We start from the raw sequence: 25,599 nt of genomic DNA, 5'->3' as shown, positions 1-25,599 counted from the left end.
ACGATCAGAGACTCGTTAATATCACTGACACGATCAGAGACTCGTTAATATCACTGACACGATCAGAGACTCGTTAATATCACTGACACGATCACAGAGACTCGTTAATATCACTGACACGATCACAGAGACTCGTTAATGATCCCTAATAGGATCACAGACATTAACGTGCCACAAAAATGAACGCTGATCCTCACTGAAGACCAGTTGTAGACGGTTTACATTTTCCAAGCAAAGGTGTTAGCCAGTCCCCTTGTGTTCACTTGTTGGTTGATGATCAGTTTCTGGCCGGACTCACCTGACGTTTTCATGCCGGTACATGTACATGGTGTTGAACTGCTGCATCTCCTTCTGACTCGGCTCCTTCTTCATGTCCTGAAGCATCTCGTCAGCAATGTGCTTGGGAAGAATGGATAGCAGCAGACGCTCCTGGAGAGGACAGACCAACATGATGAGCCAAGACATGCTCAGGTTACATGATCACACGTGTCTTTCCTGTGATCACACCAGCGTTGAATAGCAATGCGTTACTGGGGCGGAAACCAGACCGGAACTGTTTATAAAAGGTTATTGTTGTGGAGCTGAGCATGAAGCCACTACTTTTTCCAGGAGTTTCAAAAGAAAATTTAGGGTAGAAATCGGACAAAGCTGATTGAAGTTGTTGGGATCAGAAACAAGTTTCTTGAGAATACTGTAGGTGTTACAAGCCCCAGAGATGGCAACCAAAAGCATACCATTTTGGGCCCCTGAGCAAGGCCCTTAACCCTAATTGCTCCCCGGGCGCCAGAATGAAGGCAGGCCACGGCTACTAGTCTAACTAGTGAAAGGGTTAAAAAGCAGAGGGCAAATTACAGTGTTTCCATGTATACTGACGAATAAAGTGATTATTATTATTGATTATTATTAGGGCCCGAGCACTTACAGTGCAAAGGCCCTATTGTATCTGTAGGAATTTTCCTTTTTTTTCCTTATTTTTCCAACGAAAGGAGGGCCCCTTTTTTTTTTTTTTTTTTTTTTAGAGTCGTGGGTGGTGCCATCTGACTCTGTTTTGAATTGAACATAATTGGTGCAAATTAGCCCCGCCCGTTCATCTGATTGGTCGATATCTGATAGTTCCTACTTTCTGCCATAACTTTTGAACGGGTTGTGATAAAGACATGTGGGTGGTGTCATTGGACTCGGTATTGAGTATTTGACCTTCATTGGCCTGAATTAGCCCGGTCCTTCTTCTGATTGGTCAATATTTGATAGTCCCTATTTTCTGGCATAACTTTTGAATGGTTTGATAAAGAGAGTCGTGGGTGATGTCATCAGACTCGGTTTTGACTCTTTCACCTTAATTGGTGCAAATTAGCCCCGCCCCTTCTTCTGGTTGGTCGATATGTGATAGTTCCGATTTTCTGCCATAACTTTTGAATGTTTGATAAAGAGAGTTGTGGGTGGTTTCATCCGCTGAATGTCCAGGTCTGAAGAATCTACATGCAAGTCATTCAAGCTTCCACTGCAGCCTGAACGTGCACAAGGGTGCGAGGGCCCGTTCATCGCTGCTTTCAGCTTTAATTATCATCGTTATTATTATTTCCGAGGAGGTGGCCGAGCAATGTCAGGGCAGAGATGCTGAAGCAGTGGAGGATTGCATCGGTGGAGCCGAAGCTGGAGGAGCTCAGCAGCCGTGTATTGGAGTAAGGGGGAAGATGGATTAAGTATGATGGACAGGACAGTCCAGACGAGCACGAACCTCACGGCAGGGATGTGGATCTTCATATTGACAGGAGTAGGGTCCACGTTCTCAGAAAGCAGTAGGAGAAGAAAGACGCGGGAACCTTGATGTATTCTTAAGTTGATATTAGGTTGACTTTGTTATTGCCTTAATGTGTTTTTCCAAATTTAGGTCTGAGTCCATCACTACACCCAGATTTCTGCCCTTGTTGGTGGTTTTTAGGTGTATATATTGAAGCTCTGTGCTGACCTGTAATCGTTTCTGTTTGGCTCCAAAGACAATTACCTCAGTTTTGTTTTAGCTTAGTTGGAGAAAGTTATGGCACATCCAGTCATTAGTCTCCTCAATGCATTTACCAAGAGCCTGGACAGGCCTCGGTCTCCTGGTGACATTGTAATATATATATCTAGGTGTCATCTGCATATGGTAGTTTATTTTGTTGTTTTTTTATAATCTGTGCCAGTGGGAGCATGTAGATATTAAATAGAAGAGGTCCCAGGATGGAACCTTGGGGAACTCCACAAGTGATTCTTGTCAGCTCAGATGTAAAGTTACCTATTGACACAAAGTACTTCCTGTTCTTTAGTATGTTTTGAACCAGTTTAGTTCAGTTCCAGAAATACCCACCCAGTTCTCCAGTGGTTTGAGTAAAATATTGTGGTCAACTGTATCAAATGCAGCACTGAGATCCAGTAAAACTGTCATGTTTCCACCATCTGTATTAGTACATGTATCATTAAACACTTTGGTGAGATGTCCTCAAAGTCTTTGCTGTTAATGTTTACCATTTAGGTCTCAACAGTAGGGGGCACTGCTGCTCTTTTCAGTGTCGGTGGGGGTTGAGGTCGAAGCAGTTGTCGTGGTGTACCTGACCATGGCGGTTGTTAAATAAATATACCAAAAATTAAACTTACTCATATTTATTTGAAGCAACACCTATCTGAGATGGCCAGAAATGGTGCAGTGTGTAAGGGCCTTAGCAAAGCAACAGGCTGCCACTAGAGTGGCACCATTCTGATATATTAGGAACAGAAGAAGAGCAAAATAACCACTTAAGGTGTCCTGATAGGACAAAAGGACTGGGTCCTCCCCATTATCTCTTACTGGGACTAGTTTCATCCCTATCACTTCTTCTTGGTTTGGGTTTTTAAACTAGTTAACTTACAAAAAGGCGTATGAAACATGCATCAGAGCACAGCCCTCTGAACCCAATCTATGTTTTTTAAGACTGAATTATTATCTGGAAAAGTAATTCTTTCCCCTTTTTTCCAAGAGCATGAAACATGGGTGGATAATAGAGGATTCATAGTTGGTAGGATTAAACACTGTTCATCTGTGTAGAGCTGCTCTGACCTGCTGCTGGCTCTGTTCCTCCAGGTTCAGCTTCACCTCCAGCGACTGCCTCGCCTCCAGAAAAGCCTTCCGATGCTTCCTGTCAGCCATGTAGTAGGACATGACCCCCACGGTGATGGTGCACACATAGATCATGATGTTTGCCAGAAGCTGGAAAACAGAAAACGATGAAACCATCAGGAGTCTGCAGCAAAGGATGTCATAATAAAGCATGCCAAAACAAAGGATGGGAAAAAACATATGAGACAGGAAAGCCTTCTATACCCACACCTTTGCACCAGTATGGCATTTGCTCAGGGGTGTCAAGGAAATAACAGACGAACGAGATCTATTATTGTTTTTATCCCCGTTTTTTCCCCCATTTTATCACCCAGTGCTCCTACCTAGACAGTCCTGGGCATTGCCATCCTCTACCAACCCCGGGAGTTCCTGCACTGAGCTCAGGTGTCCTCCTTAACCTGAGGAGTGAGCAGCTTCTTTTCACCAGACAGGGTGAGGTTTCTCCGGCCGAACGTAGCGCGTGGAAGGATCACGTTATTCCGGCCAGATCCTCCCCACCCCATCTGTTCCCCGGTTGGCCAGAGGGGGCAGTAGACCCCAGGACTGTTGCATGTTTTTGTGAGAGTAGCTCACAAAAGCTACCCAAGGGAACACGGGGAGAACAGATTGGAGGCAGTGACAATCAGTAGTTCCAAATCTGAGACCATGGCTCTCTTCAGGTTTGGGAGGAGATTCACACTCAATTTGAGGACTAAGTATCTTGGGCTCTTGTTCATGAGCGAATGGAGCAGGAAACTGACAGGTGGATCAGTGCGGAGTCTGCAGCGGTCGGACATGTTCCCAGACCTATGGTCAACTGTGAATAGTTGCGCAAGAACCAGACATAAGGCTGAATTATGGTTCTGCGTTAAACCTACACCGTAGGGTACGCGGGAGTCTCTCCGTAGCCTACGCCGTAGCCTGACCTGCACCTCCCAAAAAATGGAACTACGACCCAACGCAGACCGAGAGGGCTGTGATTGGTTTGCTTGGTAGCAAACTAGCAACGCATTTCCGGTTTCGGTTCGTGAAGCAGTAGTGAACTTTCAGCGCTCTTTTCTTCATGTGTGTGATTTTTTTGGGGGGGTTGTTTTGTTTTTTTTGCACAATATTCCTTATGTCTTTGATTCACTGTGACCGGAAAAGCTGGAAGCTAAACAAAGTATCAACTAGCGCTCTGGGGGGGTATTGCACCGCGGAGTGACGGAGAAGTCTGAAGGATTCACGACGGCGTCACGGCTACGGCGTAGGCTCTGCGTTGGTTTAACGCACACTGCAAAAGCTCAAAATCTTAACAAGAATATTTGTTTTATTTCTAGTTAAAATGTCTCATTTTTACTCCTCTAAAATATTTTACTCTCATTACACTTAAAACAAGACTCATCACTGGAAAAAACAACAATTTTCACCTGTTTCAAGTAGATTTTCACTTAAAAAAATTAGAAAAATCTGCCAGTGGAACAAGATTATTTTGCTTGTAATAAGAAGATAAATCTTGTCCCACTGGCAGATTTTCCTACTTATTTCAAGTGAAAATTTACTTGAAACAGGTGAAAATTGTCAAATAACAAGTTATTTTTCCGTTAAGGACTCTTGTTTTAATTGTAATGAGATTTTTTGACTAAAAATGAGACATTTTAACTAGAAATAAGACAAATATTCCTGGTAAGATTTTGAGTTTTTGCAGTGCAGAACCATAATTCAGATTTAAGGATACAACCGAATTAAATTAATTTCCTCTGGAGGGTTGATGGTAGATTCACCTCCCAATCCGGAGGAGATGGCTGAGGTGGTTCATGTGATTAGGATGTTTCTAGACATTTCTAGAAGGTCCAAGCAGGTGGATTGCTCAGTTGCAGACCCATGACACATTGGATGGATTATGACTCTCAGCTGATTTACAAATATTGAAATACTGGGACACGTTTAGATGGGTGTAGACCAGGGGTGTCCAAAGTCGGTCCTCGAGGGCCGGTGTCCTGCATGTTTTAGATGTCTCCTTGCTTCAACACACCTGATTCAAATTAACGGTCGTCACTAGCTTGTCATCAAGGTCTGGACAACTCTGTTGGTGACACAGCTACTTTTATCACGGTGTACTGAAGCAGGGAAACATCTAAAACCTGCAGGACACCGGCCCTCGAGGACTCACTTTGGACACCCCTGGTGTGGACTATACTGGAATAGGTTTGGAATATACTAGGATGGGTTCAGAATATTCTATAAGTAGGTTTAAAACATAATGGAAAATGTAGGAGGAAGTTGTCCGCTGATATAATTCAGATTGTTAAAAAGAAAAACCCCATGTGAACTTCAGCTGAAGAGCCTCTCAGAGCTGAAATGTGTGCTTTGATGAGATAGACATGTATTGACAACCAACAGTACGAGGTCGTAAACGACCTGAAAAACTCAATGTCAAATGAATGCATGGCCCTCAGCAGAAAGGCCAATGCTGGTACATTACATAAGCCCATTGTCTTCCACCTCAATCCTTGTTTACACTGGTCAGACCAAAGACTGTTCTGTGTTCACCTGAGAAGAGTTTATCAGAGCGTTCACAAACAGAGCTGTATTTTCCCGGTTCATTTACAGACTTATTACAGAGCTTTTAGACCCAAACGGTGACCAGTGATGCCGTCTTCATGGGAATCCTCTTTTGACTTGGACATGGTTCTACTATTTGGCCAACAAAAATGCTTGAACTGAACTTCAGTGTTGTGGTCTGCAAGCATGAAACCTAGCTGACATTTGTGAAGACGTGGCTCAGAGGAAGTAGGACACATCCCCCATCCATAGACTGTTAAACCCATGGACAAAGCATTGTCACATGACCCGCTGTTTCTGAAGAGCGGTTTTGAAGCTTCATTTTTTTCATTTAGGGCACAGCTGTATTGCTCGGGAAGTCAACAGGAAAACCCCAACCATATGTCAATCCAGATTAGTTTTGGCTACTAGCTCCTTCAACGGATCCCCAGCGACATGTCTCCACGTTTATAGCCAAATATACTGTTTAACATGTTGACTGACTCCATGGCAAAATCAAAAATGACTGTCTCGTTTAGCCAACGCTAGACTAGTACAAGCGACTGGTTGCTTTGCTAAGCGCGGTAGCATGACGATTATGGATGAGGAAGTGATAACAGTTGGCCACTGGCTGAGCCGACTGTCAATCAATCATGTTTGAAATAAATGTAATGCTTTTTATAAACTCTCCAGGCGCGTACAAAAACATTGACCCCCCCTATCAGATTTGTCATGGATGTGAAATCAAATGACTGAGATCAGAACATTTTTTTGGACCAGGCTTTATATGTTTATTTCTGATCTAAAGTTGGACATTTTAACCTGGAGGTTAATGGAGATAAGACTCAGCCAAGACATGACATGGTTGGTGCTGCAGTCTAGGCCTCTAGCAGGATCACCAAGGGGCATTTCAGGTCACCTGATCCATCCCTAACCATAATCTTTATCAAACAGGAAGGTTTGAAGCTTTACTATTACTGTTTACTGAAGCGTATTCTTAAATTAAATACTTACCTGCTGTACTCTACTGCCCTTATTTTTAACAGCTTGTGCTTTTTATTATTTTACTTCTTTTCTTATCATCTTATTCATAATTTTATTCAATCTTATTTGTTATTTACTGTCTAATTATGTCTTGCCGCTTTTAATGTCAATGTAAAGCACTTTGAATTACCTTGTGTTGAATTGTGCTATATAAATAAACTTGCCTTGCCTTTATCTTAAAGGTGAGGAGGGTTTATAGTTTTATAGTTTTATTTGGATCCCATTAGCTGCAGCAAAACTGCAGCTATTCTTCCTGGGGCCCGACACATAATATACAGTACATGACAAAAAATTAAAAGCAAACCTAAAGAGGTAGTAAAGAAAAAGAAAAGAAAAATAGAACAAAAAAAAAGTAAAAAAAAAAAGAAATTCTACTACAAAATATACTTTAGATTTCTGTCCAATAAGACCAGTGATCCTTTTGACACTCACATTAAAAGGAGCTTGAGGCTCCTTTTAAGAAACAAGACTCTATAGCGCCACCCTTCACCACGATGGCCGTCGGGGGTACTGCAGCCAACAGCGAAGCCGGCACGGGAAAACGGGGAGAACGTGCATGCAGCGTCATGTGACGTCACATCCGCAGGACAGCGCGGGAAATTCGGCCCCACAATTGCAGCACATTTTGCAGCACACAGCCTGTTCAAGGCAACGGAGACATACACTAGAGGGCTCATTCTTTTTGGTTTGGAACGCTTCATCCGACATTATTACTAGAAAACTTAAAACGTATACGAATTTTTTTCATAAATCCTGCCTCAAGCTCCTTTAGGTTACAGTCATTCCGTTAAAAATTTTGATATAATGCATTACAATACAAAATCATACATTCTTTAAGTAGCATCACCCAATTCAAACAATGTATAGTCATCGACAATGCGTTTAAGTTATGATCACTGATCGTAACTTGAACCAATGACCATTTTTAGTAAACCAATAGCCATTTAATAATAATTAAATAAGTTTTATATGAATTTATTTAAGAGATGTTTCTTTACTTATAATTTGAATTATTTTATGCTAGTATTTTGCTCAAAGTGTTCCATTCATACATAACTCTGTACATCACCGTTCTCTTACTGTGGATTGTCTTTGATTTTGGCAGTGAAAAATGACCTCTGGCCGCGTCTCGTGCTATAGCTGTGATTTTCTGAACTGTAACATAGTTTTTTTGTATAGAACTTGCGGGGTTTTGGATATGGATAAATTTCTTCTAAATATTAATAACGAATAAAGTAATTTTTCCCTTACCAGGGTGTCTGCTTCCTGAACATAAACTGGTTCCAGAGGAGAGGATCCTGGTACCTGAAGGTTCTACCTCCCATTCTACTGTTAGAACCTCCAGGAACCACAAGTGAACCTGCTGTCTGAGAGACAAGAGCTCTGCTTGGAGAACCTGGAACTATGAGCTCTTTCAGATATGATGGAGGTTGGTCATTAAGAGCTTCATATGTGAGCAGGGTCGGCGTCATGGGGGGTCATCCATGCCCCCCCCAAATTAGTAATTGTGCCCCCCTCCACTCGCCCACAAGCAGGCCAAGCCTTTGTGCCAAACTTTGTATTTTATTGATTACTTATCTTATTGAACGTGAAATCATCCTTCGTAAATTACATTTAAAAAACACATTTACAAAAAAAAACAATTTTTTTAGTTATATTTGCGTCACATGTGGGGATGTATGCTCATTGGTCCGGACACACACACACACATGCGCGTGCCGCAGAACACACACACAAGCACACAAGTGTGCGTATTTAAAAATAGAGCGGGAGCAAAACTTTGTTTGATTGTACTTTATTTCAATTTTTACATTAATCAAACCCATCGAAGTCTCATCCTCTGTTTCTGCATTAAAGAGCTCCGCTAAATCAGCTGTGCCAGTCCGAATTTCCTCGTACGTACGGTGAGCTTCGCCACGTACGTTACACCGTAGGCTCTGCGTCGATTTAACGCAGAACCATAAATCATGCTTCACTTTGAACGACCGGCGTGAAGCCGGCTGGAAAAGTCTCTTTAGGCAGTCTTTCTTTTAAAAATCACCATAGTTTCTGTCCATCAGCGTGGCAACCAAGCACAGCAGTGAACGATGACTTCTACTCTGGTGCAGTTATCGTGTTCAAGTTATTGATACAAAATAAACGGGACTCATGCATTTACAGTCAGAGCGATGCAGTGCGGTTTTTAATTATATTTTACTCTGGGGTGTCGTGAGATTTTATTCACTTTTGAAAGGTGTCATGACTGAAAAAAGGTTGAGAAAGGCTGTTTTAGACAGATTATTAATAGGAAAGCAGTGAGAATGCACTTTTTTCCTTAAAATGCTGTCCTACACAACTGATTTTGTGCCCGCCCTAATAAGCCTCGTGCCCCCTCTGAATATTTGCTCTGGCGCCGACCCTGTATGTGAGGAAAAGAAGTTTAACTTCTATTCTGGATTTTATACGTAGACGACAAAGAGAAGATAAGACTGGAGAACTATGATCTCTCCTGCTGGTTCTACTCAGAACCCTGGCTGCAGCATTTTGGATGAAATGGAAGTTTTTTTTTTTTTTTTTTAACAGTTTTTAGGACAACCCATAATAAAGAATTACAAAAGTCAAATCCTGAAGTAACAAATACATGGATCATGTTTTCTGTCGGAGACAGGATGTTCCTGATTTTAACAATATTACCAAGGTTTAAGAAGGCCGTTCTAGAAACGGGTTGATATGTGGATCAGAGGACAGATTCTGGTCAAAATCAGCTCCCAGGTTCCTGACTGTAGTACTAGTACCAAGGTAGTACCATCTAGAGCAGGGATCGGCAACCCAAAATGTTGAAAGAGCCATATTGGACCAAAAACACAAAAAACAAATATGTCTGGAGCCGCAACCAATTCTAAGTCTTGTATAAGACTTAGAATGAAGGCAGCACATGCTGCATGTTTCTATATTAGTTATAACTGGGTCCTAGACAGCAAATGTAGCATGCTAATGTCTTTCCACATGACTCTTTTTGTTATTGGACAACTTCTCGCTACAGAGCAAACATTCAGGCAATGAATGCAAATGATTCTGTCCAAGAAACGTTGAATCCTCTTTTCTCCTCAGTTATTTTTCTCTTTTTCCCTTTGGAAACAATCCCTTTGGCCGGTTTGTTTACAACAGCCCCCTGCCTGGTAGAAACGCACAATTTAAATGACATATTTAGGTTAACTACCATGACTAAGCATAAATTACATAGAAACACCAGCAAAAATATTTTAAAAAAAAGCATTTAATCCAGATTTAAAGTAATTAAACCTTCATACTGTTTAGTTTGTATATATTTTAAGAATTTGTTTTTTTAAAATGTTTTAATTTATTTTTTTAATTGTAGTTTTCAATTTGTTAATACGTGAATTATTCAAATTTAAGCCACTTTTATCCACTTTTCCATATTTATTCTACACATTTTTACAGCATTGGAAAACGTTCAGAATGTTTGTGTCATGTTTGTCCTCCTACAGAAACCATATTAAAACAAAAAATATATTTCCCTCCCCCATCTATTTCCATTTTCAGACATTTTTGAAAAAGCTCCAGGAGCCACTAGGGCGGCGCTAAAGAGGGTTGCCGACCCCCGATCTAGAGTAACTACATTACCGGACAATATGAGTCATCCAGGTCTTCATGTCTTGAAGACAAGCTTGTAGTCTGTCCAACTGGTTGGTGTCCCCTAGTTTCATGGACAGGTATAGCTGAGTATCATCAGCATAGAAATACACATTAATGAAATGCCGTCTTTAATATTAGCTAATAGATGCAAATATAAGGAGAAAAGAACTGGTCCAAAAACTGAACCCTGCAGAACTCCATTAAGTCTGGTAGGTGAGGACAACTCTTCATTTACATTAAACTGGAATCTATCAGGTAAATACAATTGTAACCAGTTTAATCCAGTTCCTTTAATCCCAATAACATGTTCACGTGTAGTAAAATGTTGGGATCAAATACAAGACTGAGATCCACCAGGACCAGGACAGATACACCTCCACCATCAGATGTAAAAGAGAGATTAGGTATAGGTCTAAAAGTATCAAAGAGTGCTAGATCAAGAGTAGGTTTTTTTTAATTAAAGGTTTAATAACAGCAACCTTAAAACTCTGGCACATAGGCAGTAGACAATTACTGATTGAGCAAATCCCATAAGGAGTTGTTAATTACAGGTAGACAGGTGAACATCTGTGTTCCCCCCAGGGCACATCAACCGTTTACCTCTCCTCTCACACCACATCAACCGGCCACCCGTCCAACTCACCTGTCTTCCCAGTGCTGCCCCCTGGAGGTTGTCCTGCTGCTGCTGGGCGATGGTGACCCCCAGCACCAGGGTGTGGACCCCACAGGACACGGCGGTGATGAGAACGATGGGCGTGAGCCTCAGGGGCAGAGTCAGGAAGACGGAGAAGCTGAAGAAGGCCTGCCAGCCCACCGTGTCGCTGGCCTGATGAAAGCGGGCGTAGTTCAGACCGAGGTAGCAGAAAATCTGAGCCGCTATAAGCACCCAGAGGGCGTAGGGCACCACCCTCCGGGAGATCCGGTCCGGAAGAAGCCCAAAACGGCACAGCAGGTAGAGGAACACGTCTCCCGCCAGTCCCACCGATGCCACCACGACCGACGCCAGCTTGTCGGCGGTGTAGACCACGGCACACATGATGATGACGTAGGTGTCGAAGAGGGCGGCGAACACGACCAGGACCAGCAGCGTCTCGTGTCTCTGTCGCCTGAAGTAGGTCTGGTACAGGTTTTCCAGAGACTCGGGCGCAAACATCAGACGCATGAAGCGCGGCAGGCAGAGGCAGCAGCCGGAGCTCCGCACCGTCACCTCGTGAGTCCTCCCCACCGCCTGCCCCGGGTCGGACGGCAGCGTCACGGAGCAGTCGGCCGAGTACTCCGCCGAGTACTCCGGCTCGGAAAAGGCTCGGTTCCGGGGCATGCTGCTGCCGTTTGCTGGAAGTGGAGGTGCTCTGTCAGCGTGTTGGCCGTTAAATCCCCCAGGTGGGCATCATTCGTCACTGCTTCTCGTCTGAGCTAGCAGCTTCTCATGTGTGAGCTGGACCACAGCAGCGCGTGGACTGCCAGGACCTCTCCTCATCACGGTGACTACACTGATGTAGCAACGCCTCCAAATCAATGTGGTCCCAACATGGTGCACGTGCCCCCGTTCAGCTTTCCCGGCAGCCTCGGAGTCCGTTTCTCACAAACCCCGGATCACCTGTGGTTCGGCCAGGGCTTCTTCAGTCTCCATCTTTCTGGGTGGGACATGTGGAGCAGCCTGAAACCCAAAGAAACAAACAAGTTAATGGCCCACCCATGGAAAACTGCTTTACAAACCATACAAACATAACACACAAAACTGATCCAGGTCCTGGTCCAGGTTTCTACCCCCTTATGATCCAGGTCCTGGTCCAGGTTTCTACCCCCTTATGATCCAGGTCCTGGTCCAGGTTTCTTCCCTCCTAAAGGGGAAGTTTTTCTTGCCACTGTTTGAGTTAAGGTTTTTCTCCCACTAAGGGAGTTTTTACCTGCCATTGTTTATGTAATAATTGCTCGGGGGTTTATGTTCTGGGTCTCTGGAAAGATCCTAGACACAACTTCTGTTGTAATACTGTATTTGACCCGGTCTTTGTAGGTTTTGACCGTATAGAAACGTAATTCTCTTCAGTTGTGAAACAGGCATTGTGGCATAGAATTGTCAAATTGGTTTAATTCACTTTACAAATTGTTACAGATTACTTTTGTAATACTGTATTTGACCCGGTCTTTGTACATTTTGACCGTATAGAAAACGTAATTCTTTCCATTGTAAGAATGAGATGTACCTGCTGGATCTACTGCCCTTACTTTTTAACAACTTGTGCTTTTTATTATTTTACCTCTTTTCTTATCATTTTATTTCATTTTATTTGTTATTTATGTTTTAATTGTGTCTTGCTGCTTTTAACGTGATGTAAAGCACTTTGAATTACCTTATGTGGAATTGTGTTGCACAAATAAACTTGCCTTGCCTAATAGACGCTATAGATATAAAATTGAATTGAAAATTGAATTGAATTTAACTTTTTCAGTAAAACGGTGTAGGCTACATACTTCCTAATGAGAGCCCCCCCAGGAGAGAAGTTTACCAGCTCCCTGGCTCTGGCTGGTGTTAGAGGGGTGTGTGTGTTATTCTGAAGTAACAGTACTTTTACTTGAGTACAATTTTTGGCTACTCTACCCACCTCTATTTATTCTTGTTTTAATCTGCAAGCACTTTTTGTCTTGATTATATGTTTATTCTGTAAAGCACTTTGGTTCACCTGTAGGTTGATGTAAGGTTGTATACAGTACTCGGGTTGTAAAAAAAATATATGGGGAAAGATCATTTGTGCTGATTACAAATAATATATTACAAATAATAGCAGTGACCAAAACAGCTGCAGAAATACTGCAGGAATGACATAGCAGCAGTTAAATGCAGCCTTCTGTAAGCTTTAAATATCCACTGGGCTTACATCAAATACATCAAAACACAACAATAAAAAACACTTTTCTGAACTTATCAATATGACTTTGTCCTTCACAGGATAAGTAAAATTGATCACTGCAAAAACTCAAAATCTTAACAAGAATATTTGTCTTATTTCTAGTTAAAATGTCTCATTTTAGTAAAACGATCTCATTACACTTAAAACAAGACTCATCACTGGAAAAAAACAACAATTTTCACCTGTTTCAAGTAGATTTTCACTTAAAATAAGTAGAAAAATCTGCCAGTGGAACAAGATTTTTTTGCTTGTAATAAGAAAATAAATCTTGTTCCACTGGCAGATTTTCCTACTTATTTCAAGTGAAAATTTACTTGAAAAGGTGAAAATTGTCAAATAAGTTATTTTTCTGGTGATGACTCTAAATGTTGAAATAGCAGTAAAACCACATTCATTGATGAAATGACATACGGGATGGAAAGGGGGAGGGGGGATGATTTGGACCGTTTTTATTTCAGGGGGGATGCCATTCCCCCTCAACTCCAGTACTGGTTATATGTGATCTCTGACCTGGGACTTTTTAAATCTAAACTGAAAACTTATTTTTTCAGGGTGGCTTTTAATACCCAGTAGTGTGGCGACACTTTTTTTATACTTTGGTCTTGATGTTTTATATGTTCATATGTTTTATTCCTGTTTTATTCTGCAAGCACTTTTTGTCTTGATTATGTTTATTCTGTAAAGCACTTTGGTTCGCCTGTAGGGTTGATGTAAGGTTCTCTATAAATAAAGTACATTTACAAGTACAGAGGGATGGACTCAACAGCTGGCAGCGTTTCCAGGCGCGCAGGTAAGAGCTGCCACCTTAACTGAGCCATTTAAAGGTGGAGATAGATTGGTGTTTCCAGGGCCTGCTGCCACAAACACCAGCCGTGTCCACATCTACAGACGACCAGGAGTCAAGGCTCATTTATGGTTCCGCGTTACACCAACGCAGAGCCCCACGGCGTAAGGTACGCGTCGCCGCTTAACTACGCCGTAGGCTCTGCGTCGATTTAACGCAGAACCATAAATCATGCTTCACAGGTGTGTGGAGGGAACGCAGCTGCACTCTCCCCCACCGTCCACGCATTTTAGCACCTCAACACAAACTATCCTCCTTTTAACTGCCCCCTAAGCTCTGGATGGTTCCACCATTGAGGCTGGAGACGCACATCCCTCCCTTATCCCCTGTTTTTAGCAGTGTTTTATCCGTGATTTCTCCCCCCAGATGCTGCTGCCGGAATCATGAGCATCATTTGTGGTGAAGAAGCATCTCTTACCGTCGGTGCTAAAGCCGCCTCCTCCGAGGGCTGACATCGCTCCGACACCGACAAATACGGACGTAAAAAAGGAAAGGAAAAGAAAAGAAAAGAAAAAAAGAGGGAGATGGTCCACGGCGGCGGGTCTGAGCTGTTTGTTCCTGGGTGTTTTCCGCAGGACACACGGAACATCTTCACCATCAACAGACTCACACACAGCACCACTTCCGGTACGCCTTCAAGATAAAAGCTCCTGTGCCTCTGTAGTGGACGAAATACGGTGCGCCTTCAAAATAAAAGCTCATGTGCCTCTGTAGTGGACAAAATAAGGTACGCCTTCAAAATAAAAGCTCCCGTGCCTCTGTAGTGGATAAAATAAGGTACGCCTTCAAAATAAAAGCTCCCGTGCCTCTGTAGTGGACAAAATAAGGTACATCTTCTAAATAAAAGCTCATGTGCCTCTGTACGGAAGAGTATCATGGCCATTGAGGAGAAAAACTATTTGAGAGGTGAAGATTTCTTTTCATTATGCACTTTGAGAAAACAGTCGAAATGTTGAGATTAATGTTCAAATACAATTTCAAGAATAAAGTCGAAATTTTGTGAATAAAGTTGAAATTTCGAGAATAAAGTTGAAATACATTTCGACTTTTTTCTCGACATTTCAAGCTTTTTCTCAAAATTGTACTTCAACATTTATCGCGACATTTCGACTTTTTTCTCGAGATTTCGACTTTTTTCTCGAAGTGCATAATGAAAAGAAAATCTTCCTCCTCTAAAATATTATTTTAATTTTTCTCCTGCCTGGTCCTAATACTCTTCCGTAGTAGTAGTCCCGTGGACAAAATAAGGTCGAAAAATAAAAGAGATTTTCAAGTGAATATATAGTTTTTGTGAAGTGTGTACATTAAGAAGAACAGAAGAAATCGGGAATAGTTTAATGACTTGAAAAGGTCTTAAAAAAGAAAGTAAAATCTGAAAGGCAAGGCAAATTTATTTGTATAGCACAATTCAACACAAGGTAATTCAAAGTGCTTTATATCAACATTAAAAGCGGCAAGACACAGTTTAACAGTAAATAACAAATAAAATTATAAGAAAAGAGGTAAAATAATAAAAAGCACAAGTTGTTAAAAAGTAAGGGCAGTAGATCCAGCAGGTACATCTCATTCTTACAATGGAAAGAATTAAGTTTCTATACGGTCAAAACGTACAAAGACCGGGTCAAATACAGTATTACAAAAGTAACCTGTAACAATTCGTACAGTGAATTAAACCAAATTGACAATTGTACGCCACAATGCCTGTTTCCAGGTCTTATTTCACACAACTGAGGAGAATTACGTTTCTATACGGTCAAAACGTACAAAGACTGGGTCAAATACAGTATAAAACGATTTTCAAGTGAATATGTACTTTTCGTGAAGTGCGTACATTAAGAAGACCAGAAGTAATCGGGAATAGTTATATACCTTGAAAAGGTCTTAAAAAGGAAAATAAAACCTGAAAATAGATATTGTTTGAGCAAGTGGACACTGGTTCCAGTTTTGGCCCTTTTAACAACTGGTTTAACTGATCCAACCCATCATTCTGGACCACCCTGTAAAACTCTTATTCTCTAAAGAGGACCACAGTTCACAGAGCACACAGCACAGATCTGGTTTTCCATGCAAACCAGCATTTCTAAACGTTGCTGCAAACTGGTTTAGTTTAGTTTAGTTTATTTGTAGGGATCCTCATTAGCTATGCCCTTAAACACAGCTAGTCTTACTGGGGTCCACATTAAAGAACAATAAATTTAAAACATAGTAAGAAAGAAAGCAAAATAACACGACAAACCTACATTAAACTTTACCGTACATGTAAAAAAAAAAAAAAAACACATACAAGAAACATTCCAATATACAGTAAAACATCATCTAGGCCATGGAAATCAGATCAAAAATCCACCTTACCCTGTCCAGTATGTATATGTATCTGTATAAGTGTGTGTGTGTATGGTATCCTATACATATGATATTCCAAGGTGTTTCTTAATTTTGTATTTGAATATTGATTTCTGTTTTAGTTTAGTCAAAGGCAGTGGTAAAGAATTCCATGATTTCATTGATCTATATTCTACTGTATGCTTCAGAAAATTAGTGTTTGGCTTAGGAAGTGAAAACCGGCCCTTTGTTACCTGTCTAGTGGCGTATGGATATGACTCTAGATTGTGTCTTAACTGACTGTACTGATATAATGGAGTTTTGGATTGTAAAACCTTCCATATTGAAAACTAGGTGATGTTTCACTGGGATCCAAAACTCCAGCAGGTGATTCTGAAACGCTAACAATGTTCACGGGCCCGGAGGAGCCTGCCGACCTGGCACGTCATCCAAGGCTATTGTAGATAATTATAATAAAAGATAATGAAAAAATATATAATAAAAAAGGAAACCTCTGTAGCCAGCAGTGAACTGGGGTTTTAACCTCAAACGCTTATCAACAGCAGCAGCAGCAGCAGCAGCAGTCTCTGCAGAGGCATCTCTGCAGTCTCCTGTGATAAACTTCAGAGGACTGACATCTAGTGGTACATTTGTGAACTGCACACTAATAATTGGGATATTTTCCATGTCACGTTATGATACAAAGATAAAAAGTAATCGTGATTAAAATGTGATCAATTTATTTAAATTTTGTTAAATTTAGATATTTTTTCAGTTGATGAGGAACATCTGCTGAATATGTACAGATCTTAATCATTTGGGTGTCTTTCTTTCTCCTCAGGTGGATTTCTCTGTAACTACCCCCCACTAGTGAAGATCCAGTTTTACACTTCTCCCAAGTCATCGGGAACTTTCAGAAAACTGTCTTCACTTGAGAAAATATTGTAAACATCAGGAGAGGAAGCTTCTTCAGTACGTCTTTCAGCAGAGTGTTACGACCCGGCTCTGCCGGGGAGTCGCAACAAAGGGAATTGTGAGTGACAAGTTGTAAAATAAACACACATAAACACTGGTTTTCTGGAGACAAAAGGGGAGCAGCTCCATAAACTAAGTACAAAAGGATCATCCAAACAGCTGTTTATACACAAAAGGCGTTTACTAAAACAAAATCTACCTATCCCAACTCTGGGCTGAAAGCTATCAGAACTAACCAAACAAAAAGTGAAACCAAAAAGGCCGTTAGTTTAACCTAAACACTCAACTGAAAACCACAGAAGTAAATCAGAAGGTAGCAGAGCTACAAAGCTATAAATAAAGAGCTAACTAATAGATCTAACTATCTATACAATCACCCACGAGCCAAACGTACAATCATCAGGTCCCCAGGTTGAGGCTGTAGCTGAGCAAACAGCTGCCTCTGAATGAACCTTAACTGTCTTTTATTTGCTGGATACATGAATGTGTCTGTGTGTTTTATGTTTTACGTACTAGAGGTTTTTGGATAGTGTTATGTGTGTCCAGGTATGGGTTTCTCCACACCTGCAGCTGTAGGTGTGTGTGTTAATGCTGCTGTCTTCTCCCCCTCTCCTCCCTCTTGGTTCCTCCTCCACAGGCTGGCAGTCCGTTAGCAATCAGGAGGTTGGAGATAAAGAGGAGGAGGAGAGAGGCCTCTCTCTCTCTCTCTGGGGCAGCAGTAGCTGGGGAAGGTTTGGTTTGTTTCATTTTTGGGAACAGGTAATGGGTAACCCATATTTTTCCTCTGTCCATAATGGCAGAGTTTTCTTATTTTAGTTTGAGTTGGAGATTGCCGGTAGTCCTGTTTTGTCGGTTTGTTTTAGGTTACAGGTTTACCTGGTTTTTCTTATTGAGTGGGGAAAGTGCATGGCCCGACGGCCCATCGCGTGGCTGGCCCTGTGCTTACCCCTCTTTTGTTCTTTCTGGCCGGGATCTCCATCTCCTTTTGGTTCATTACTTTTGGGTTAACCTTTTTTCCTTGTTTATTTTCTCCCCAGCAATTTTTAAAAACATCCATAAAATTTGATTTCAACCCTTGAAATCTTTGTGTGGCGTCTTTAATATGTTGTGGTCTCATTGAGCCTCATTTCTTTACTTTTATGAGGCCGTAACATATACCAATATATTTGGCGTGTATTTTACTTCTTACTGCAAAGCCAATTAAGTCTTTGGTGTAATTGGCAATGAAGCTTAAGTGTAAACGTCGTTGAGGGTGTATTTGGTGTGAGATGCACTTATGACGGGGAAGGACAGATCCTGTCACATAATACAAACCTGGAAGATGATGCAACAAGTTAAGTCTAGGTTGAGGGAGAAGGTGGATTTTCATCTGCAGCTAGAAGGTAAATGTACTGGTGGAGGTGGTTGGAGGAGTTTGGTCTGCAGTTAAGATGTGAAGTCTGCAGGTGGTTGGAGGAGTTTGGTCTGCAGTTAAGATGTGAAGTCTGCAGGTGGAGGAGTTTGGTCTGCAGTTAAGATGTGAAGTCAGGTGGAGGTGGTTGGAGTTTTATGCAGCTAGATGTTAAAGTCTGCAGGTGGAGGTGGTTGGAGGAGTTTGGTCTGCAGGTGGAGGTGGTTGGAGGAGTTTGGTCTGCAGTTAAGATGTTAAATCTGCAGGTGGAGGTGGTTGGAGGAATTCCACTTTTGTGTCTCCTGGTCCTCCTTCAACCCCCTTTTGAGAAAACAGAAAATTAAAACATTTCAAGGTTGAAAAACTGACTACCATTTACAGATTTCATCATTTGAACACGTCTGATTTGTGATTCCATCTTTTAGTATTTTGCCAGTCTACTTCTTGTTGTTTTTCGTGGCTTTGGTTCATCTGAGACGTCCAGGAAATGCAGGGGAGGAGAGACTCCCATCCCGTACGACATGTTGACAGTGACGAGCTCGTCTCCACTGGTTGTCGTGGTGATGGAAGGTTTATTCATTCTCTCCAGAGTTGCTGTTTAATGCGTCGGCCGAGAGCCAAGGTGTAGGGACGGAAGTTCCCATTCTTGAACCTTTGAGAAACAAACATGTTACATGATGATCCTCCACTCAAGTGCACCAGTGTTTTTGTTGTTTTGTTCTTTGTAGATGTTCTGGTATTCCTCCAGCGAGTGGTTGTGGATCCTGAGTGAGCCGTCGTCCTGCAGAGCAGAAGTAGAGAGTTGGCTGCTGGAGACCACATGGGAGAGAACTGGAGGACCTTCAGGTTCAGCGGTAGAAGGTCTGGAGGGCTGACAAGAGGAGGGTGACACGCTCAGCGGCTCGGCAGGAGGTTGGGAAGGGCTGAGCTCCTCTACACGCTTCCTCTTGAGGGAAACGTTCTTGGAGGAGCGCTGAGGCGTTGGCATCTAAGGTAAAACACAAAGAGGCTATTGTGTTGCAAACAGCGTCAAGAGTTACATTTTGTGCTCGACACTTTCTTTTGTTTGCTTTATTGCCTGTTGTGTCTTTGAGCACGATTAGGCTCCTAGGCTGGAAAAGTTATCAATGGTCATTTTTACACTCCAACTGTTTTTGATAGCGTATGGTTTGCTTGATACTTTTTCTCTGTTGTTGTATAGCCTAGTATTGAGTGTGTGGGTGTGTCGGTATACTCACACGTGGACGCCGCATAGCTGCTGCTGTTTTTGTTTGGTGTGTGTGATCAGATTGTGCCTGAAAATGGATTTTAAACTGCGTGACTTTGTAGATCAGCCAACGCTTGATTTATTTCATCGCTGCACGAAAGAGCAGTTGGTTGAAATTGCTGATCACTTTAAGGTAGACATTTCCAAACAGTTGTGGGGAAAAACGCGTTTAAATCTGAGCTGTGGTCTGCTTTAACAGATAGTGAGGTTTTACCTCCTAAACCGGTCTCACCTTCTGAGGAAAAGTCATTTGAAATGCTTCTCCTTAGAGAGAAAGGGAGCTTTTTTTTTGCCCTTGTCTGCATATATATTAATGGTTAATACCATGTTGGTGAGACTGTATGTATGAAAATACACACATACTTACAACGTATGTAAGCACTTGTGTCCTGGGGGGTGAGTGGCTCAGATGAGCTCCTTCCAGGAGCCTGGAGCCGCTGGTCTTCCAGTGTTCTGCTCAGGCCAGCTCTTCAGCAAACGTCAGTGGTGGTGGCGGTTAGGGTTAACCAGTGCTTAATTTGTCCAGGAAGAGGTCCCGGAACATCGAGAGGGAGAGAAAAGGTCCTGTTTCCTAGTACGCCGCCGCCGCAGCAGCGGGGGGGGGATTGGGGGGGGCATAAAGTATTTGTGAAATTGCACCAGTTACTGTTTCATTGTTTATAGACTATTATATTATAGCTGAATGAACATATAGGAGAAGAAAATATCATTGGGTATGTTAATATACTGAAACAACTGGATGGAAGGAAATGGAAGAAACTACATTTTCTGAGTCTTATTGTCCTTTTTTGAATTCTCGTGTCTGTGGCAACTTTCAGACAAATACTCCAAAAAACTCCAACAAATGACATTACAGTTAAAGAAATATATATATATATATATATATATATATATATATATATGCGCCTTTGTTTTCATTTAGACTCTAGGAACTACATGCATAAGAATGTCCACAGTATTTCAGTGTCAACAAAGGTACATAAAGAGCACAATTGTAGTTTGTAAGTGATTGACAGGTAGATATTTTGTAAACCTGTCTTAAAATGTAATACTGGACCTTGGTTGGACAGCGGGTGGCGGAAAATGTCCCTTATTTTTAAATCCAAAACTTATGTATGCCATGAGTATTCATATACAGAAATCCCTTGTTTTTGTGGGGGTTACGTTCCAAAAAGAACCCGTGATAAGTGATATCCGTATAGTAGCAACCCCTTTTTTTTATTTTTACAAATTATACAAGGCTTCAAATTGCGGAGATCAGCACCGCCTCGCACGTATTCCACTGCTCTTCTGAGCCGCTGCATCCCGACTCGCGCTGTAGCATCTTTTTCTTCTAAAGCCCGCCGATGTACTGTAAACATACACGTGTGAGAGTGTGAGAGCGCAGTCCTCAGTGCAGAATTTGCTGTCAGAATGTAGGATTACCTCGCCTCACTGCTGACGTCTCTGTGGCGCATGCTTCAGATGGTCAGCGGTGGTTTGTTTGATGAGGTCTTCTGTTGCCGCCTTGTCGAACCTCATAACTCCTTCTGCAAGAGTAGAAGACAGTGACATTAAGAAATCTGCCATCAAATGAAAGGGTCGACATTATAGCTAAAAAGTCCTTAGAGCAGGAAAGTGTAGAAAGAGTCGCAGTCAGCATGGGAGAATGAATCAGAGGGTAGACACCATTTCTGCACCTGTATGAATATGCATCATAAGTGCTCAGCAATACCTTTTCACTTCAACCCTATTGACTAGACACATTTTCAGATTTGCAAACCCCACCATGCGTTCAAAGTTACTGTTAATGAGATTACGGATTATGAGTTGAGGAAAATAGAAAGTTTTAAACTTAAAACATTTCAAAATATAACTTAAAAGTTTTTGGGTAACTGGCTGCATCAAAATTTCTAAGTTCTGTGAACTTATTCGAGTTAACAGTGTAGGAAGACGTCCCTAATGACCTGTTTGGACTAGAATTGGCCCTTGTCTGGAGGTCCTGGTGACGTTGATACCAGACGTTAAAATTACGTTTAAAAAAAAAAAAAAAGACGTCATCGGGCGTTACATTCTTGTACCCTGCTGGGATGTCCAACTATGACCTTGCGTCTTTTTGCGCACTGGGGTGGGAAATACACACAAAATGTTCTAGTTTCCACAACTTAAAACTATTGTCCTCAACTCATAGTCCGTGGGAAATACACTCAAAATTTTCGAGTTTCCTCACATCTGTGAGAAATACACTCAAAATGTGTAATATTCCTCAACTCATCTGTGGGAAATACACTCAAAATGTTTAATATTCCTCAGCTCAGTCAATAATGTTTGAAAAAAAAATGAAAGCGACACCACTGTAACAATTCAACCATTTTTTTATTCAACAATGTGCCTTTTTAAAAAAGGCATTGCCCAGCCCTAACAATCAGTGCAAAATCTACAATCACATTTTTTTTACCATTTACATTGCAAGTGTTACTTTTATTGTGTGCAAACCATGAAGAATTAAAAAATAAAAGTACAAATCTGAGGTAGAAGAGTGCAACAGCCACAAAAATTAAAAAAAAAAAAAAATCTGCTATTCACTCACAAAACAAATCATTCTTCAGCGTCAGACGCCCTTTCAGTGGCTTGTTGTCCTCAAGACACATCACAACCTTTTGCATAAATGTGAGTGTCAGCTCCAGTTTCTTTGGGTACTGAAGGTCCAGTGCATATATGTATCCAAAAAGGAGGAGAAATGAGTCAGCCAGATTCGTGGGACCACTCACAAGAATTTCATCCTCCAGAACAACAGAGATGCTAAAAAGGGGCTCACCATTAGGGTCACCTGAGACAATGGTCAGGAGAGCCACCAGAGTATCTGAGGTCTGGACCATCTGCTGACTGCAAAATACAAATAATACAAGAATGACTTTAGCCCCTCAAGGATACAAATCATGCTAATGATGTCTACATTACTGTAACAAGTGACATTACTATCATATCATTAAGGCCAGTACACTTACATTACAGGTCTTGAAGAAGTTGGAGCATCTTCACGCAGGTACACTGGAAGCCCACGAAGGACGAGGGTCCGTCTCATGTTTACGTCACGTTCCTAGATGGACAAAAAAAAAAAGATTACAATGGTTATTAGACGAATGCAGTGCAGAAACTTTTTAATCAAAACGTTAAATAGCTCCATATTCTGATAGTTGTCATTGCTATAATAGCTACACTTCACACAATGGCTTCGTGACAGTTGTCTAAGTTTTGAATCATGCAAAGTTACAAATTCACCTGAAGGTCATAAATCCACAAGATCTTTCTCAGCTCATCCGCCATCTTGCCGGTCTTGGTGGCCTTGTCTCTGTACAAGCTGATAAGCTTTGTTGTGTGTCTGTCCAGCTCCCTGTAGAACTGACTGCGCGGGTTCATATTGTTTATGCGGTGGAACTCGGCCAACACCTGTATATGGACAGAATTACACAGAAATGTACAAAGATTCATTAAGAACAGAAGTGTGCAGGTATTTTAAGACATTTTAAGTTGGCAGGTGGCAAAACCACATGTGTCTATAGATGACTACATGCCATGCTGTTTAAAGAGCAGATCTGGGCTGGGAGGTTTTTTTTTTTTTTTTTTACCTGTGACTCCATAAGCAGGGCTGGCCATCTGCCCATGACATCTCTCACCCGTGGAGCCACAAGAGCGCTGACAATTTCTTGACGACGAAGGGCGTAGGTTTTGCTCATGAGCTTGTCTATGTCCACTAGATTTCTGTCGGTCTTTTCCACCTCTTGAATGATTTCTTCCCGCATTGTTTCCAGAGTGGCTGGGGTTTGATCCTTTGGCAAGTTTAATATGTAGTTTACCTCAGCTTTTCTGGCTTTTTTGATGTTACGATGGGGGTGCTCGTTCCCAGGCTTGTTTCGGCTCCGTCTCCCTGTGTTGATGGCCACTTCTGCAACCCCAGCTTTGGCCGGAGTGGTCCGGTACGACGCAACCTTGTACCCCAAGTGGCGTTTCCAGCCTAATTCTCCGTCTTCACCAGCCGTCATGCCAAGACATGGATGAGCTGCAATCAGAGCTTTAGCAGCCATTCCCAATTCCTTTTCATGTGGGTATGGTTTGAAGCTGTAGATCATTTCCGCCATCTTCTTAAGGATTTCGCTCTTCTGTGGCCTATTTAACTGCAGCAACTTCCCTGATTGTCCAAAAACATGATCTCCTTCTTCCAGGATATGCTCAACTTCAAGGCAAAAGCAAGGAACAACAAAATGATCCGGCCAACTCTTCTGACGCTGTGTTGCAGGTACATGTGGGAGTGTGTCTGTAGATCCCGTAGATGAGGTGTCACCTTCAGGTCTGATGACTCTTAACGTGCCCTTCTCTTGGATGTCCACAAGAAGACAAAGTTCACCGTTAAAGTCCGGATCCTCGTAATGGATGTCAACGTCACCATCCAGTCTCGACGTGAGTCTCTCTTTCATTACTGCTTTCAGCTGACTGACTGTGGTCGCTCAGTCAGAGTCAGCTTCAGGGCGGTGTCTCTTGCGACCAACACATGCAGCACGTGCTTCTGGGTGGCAGCCATCTCTTTGATCTTGAAAGACAAAAAACATGTTAATTAAGTTGAATGTAAACTCATGGACGATGGGACGTATGGAAGGCAAGCAGCTGGACTGGAGCAGTTTTCATGGACCCATTGGTCCACACTGCACCGAGAGGATGTTGCAGTCAGCTGCTTACGCACGTCATCCAATTTTCAGTTTACCGATATGAACCGTTTGGGTGTTAAGAGCAATCTTCCACCTACGTTGTAAGCGCAGAGAGGTGTTTTCTCATTTAGCTCTGATGGGGTGTGAACAGCCAAACTCTCTGGGGAAAGTTCATAAGACCTCAAGTGTTCAATGTAGTCTGTGTGCGCTCGGCAAAGAAAGGGAACACTACCGTTAACCAGGAGAACCTGTTCAAGTCTACAGAAAGTCGGCAGTCCTCCCTTTTGTCCCACAGACAAAAACATTCCCACATCATAATCAGTTCCATCAATGCAGACCTCTGATGTGCTGTAAATAACATAGCTTGCTGTTTGTTCAATGTGTTTTTTTTTTTTTTTTTAAAGCAGTCAAACTCGCACGCCGAGAAAAAAACTCCGTACGCCGGAGATCGGGCACGGTGCCGGAATACTTTAAGCCCTGTGGATAAAAGGAGGTTCCGGATCCAATCAAATAGGTACCGGATCTTGTTCCGGCAGGATCCGGCACAAATTAAGCCCTGGGGTTAACGGTTAACCCTCCACCCGTGTTAGGGTTAACGGTTAACCCTCCACCCGTGTGGCGGTTAGGGTTAACGGTGAACCCTCCACCCGTGTTAGGGTTAACGGTTAACCCTAACACGTGTGGCGGTTATGCAGGCCTCTGCCTTCTTTCTGTTGGCTGAACAGAACTCAACTGTTAATCTGGATAAAGCCACTATACATTGAAATGGCCACTGAATATGTCTGTATGCTGAATAAATCAAATATGATTAAAACTGAAGTGAGGTACAATCATAGGCCCAACCAAATTATGCCTTACCTGTCTGAATTATGTTTTTGTGTTTCATTTTCAACTG

The 25,599-nt window shown here is 42.1% G+C and overlaps 1 protein-coding gene across 1 annotated transcript in view; it reads right to left on the bottom strand.

The window, feature by feature from the left end:
- LOC133424414 (adenylate cyclase type 3-like) overlaps window positions 1-14,671 on the bottom strand; it is a 59,903-nt gene extending 45,232 nt beyond the window's left edge. The window contains exons 1-4 of the mRNA XM_061715008.1: window positions 14,487-14,671; window positions 10,959-11,972; window positions 3,074-3,223; window positions 299-429 (exon numbers count right to left, since the gene is read on the bottom strand). Coding sequence (XP_061570992.1) covers window positions 299-429; window positions 3,074-3,223; window positions 10,959-11,633 — 956 coding nt within the window. The 5' untranslated portion in view covers window positions 11,634-11,972; window positions 14,487-14,671. The remainder of the gene's footprint in view (window positions 1-298; window positions 430-3,073; window positions 3,224-10,958; window positions 11,973-14,486) is intronic.
- Between the last annotated feature and the right edge of the window lie 10,928 nt (window positions 14,672-25,599).

This window comes from Cololabis saira, chromosome 3 (assembly GCF_033807715.1).
Source record: "Cololabis saira isolate AMF1-May2022 chromosome 3, fColSai1.1, whole genome shotgun sequence".
Lineage (NCBI taxonomy): Eukaryota > Metazoa > Chordata > Actinopteri > Beloniformes > Belonidae > Cololabis > Cololabis saira.
This window is presented reverse-complemented; position numbering and strand designations above follow the sequence as displayed.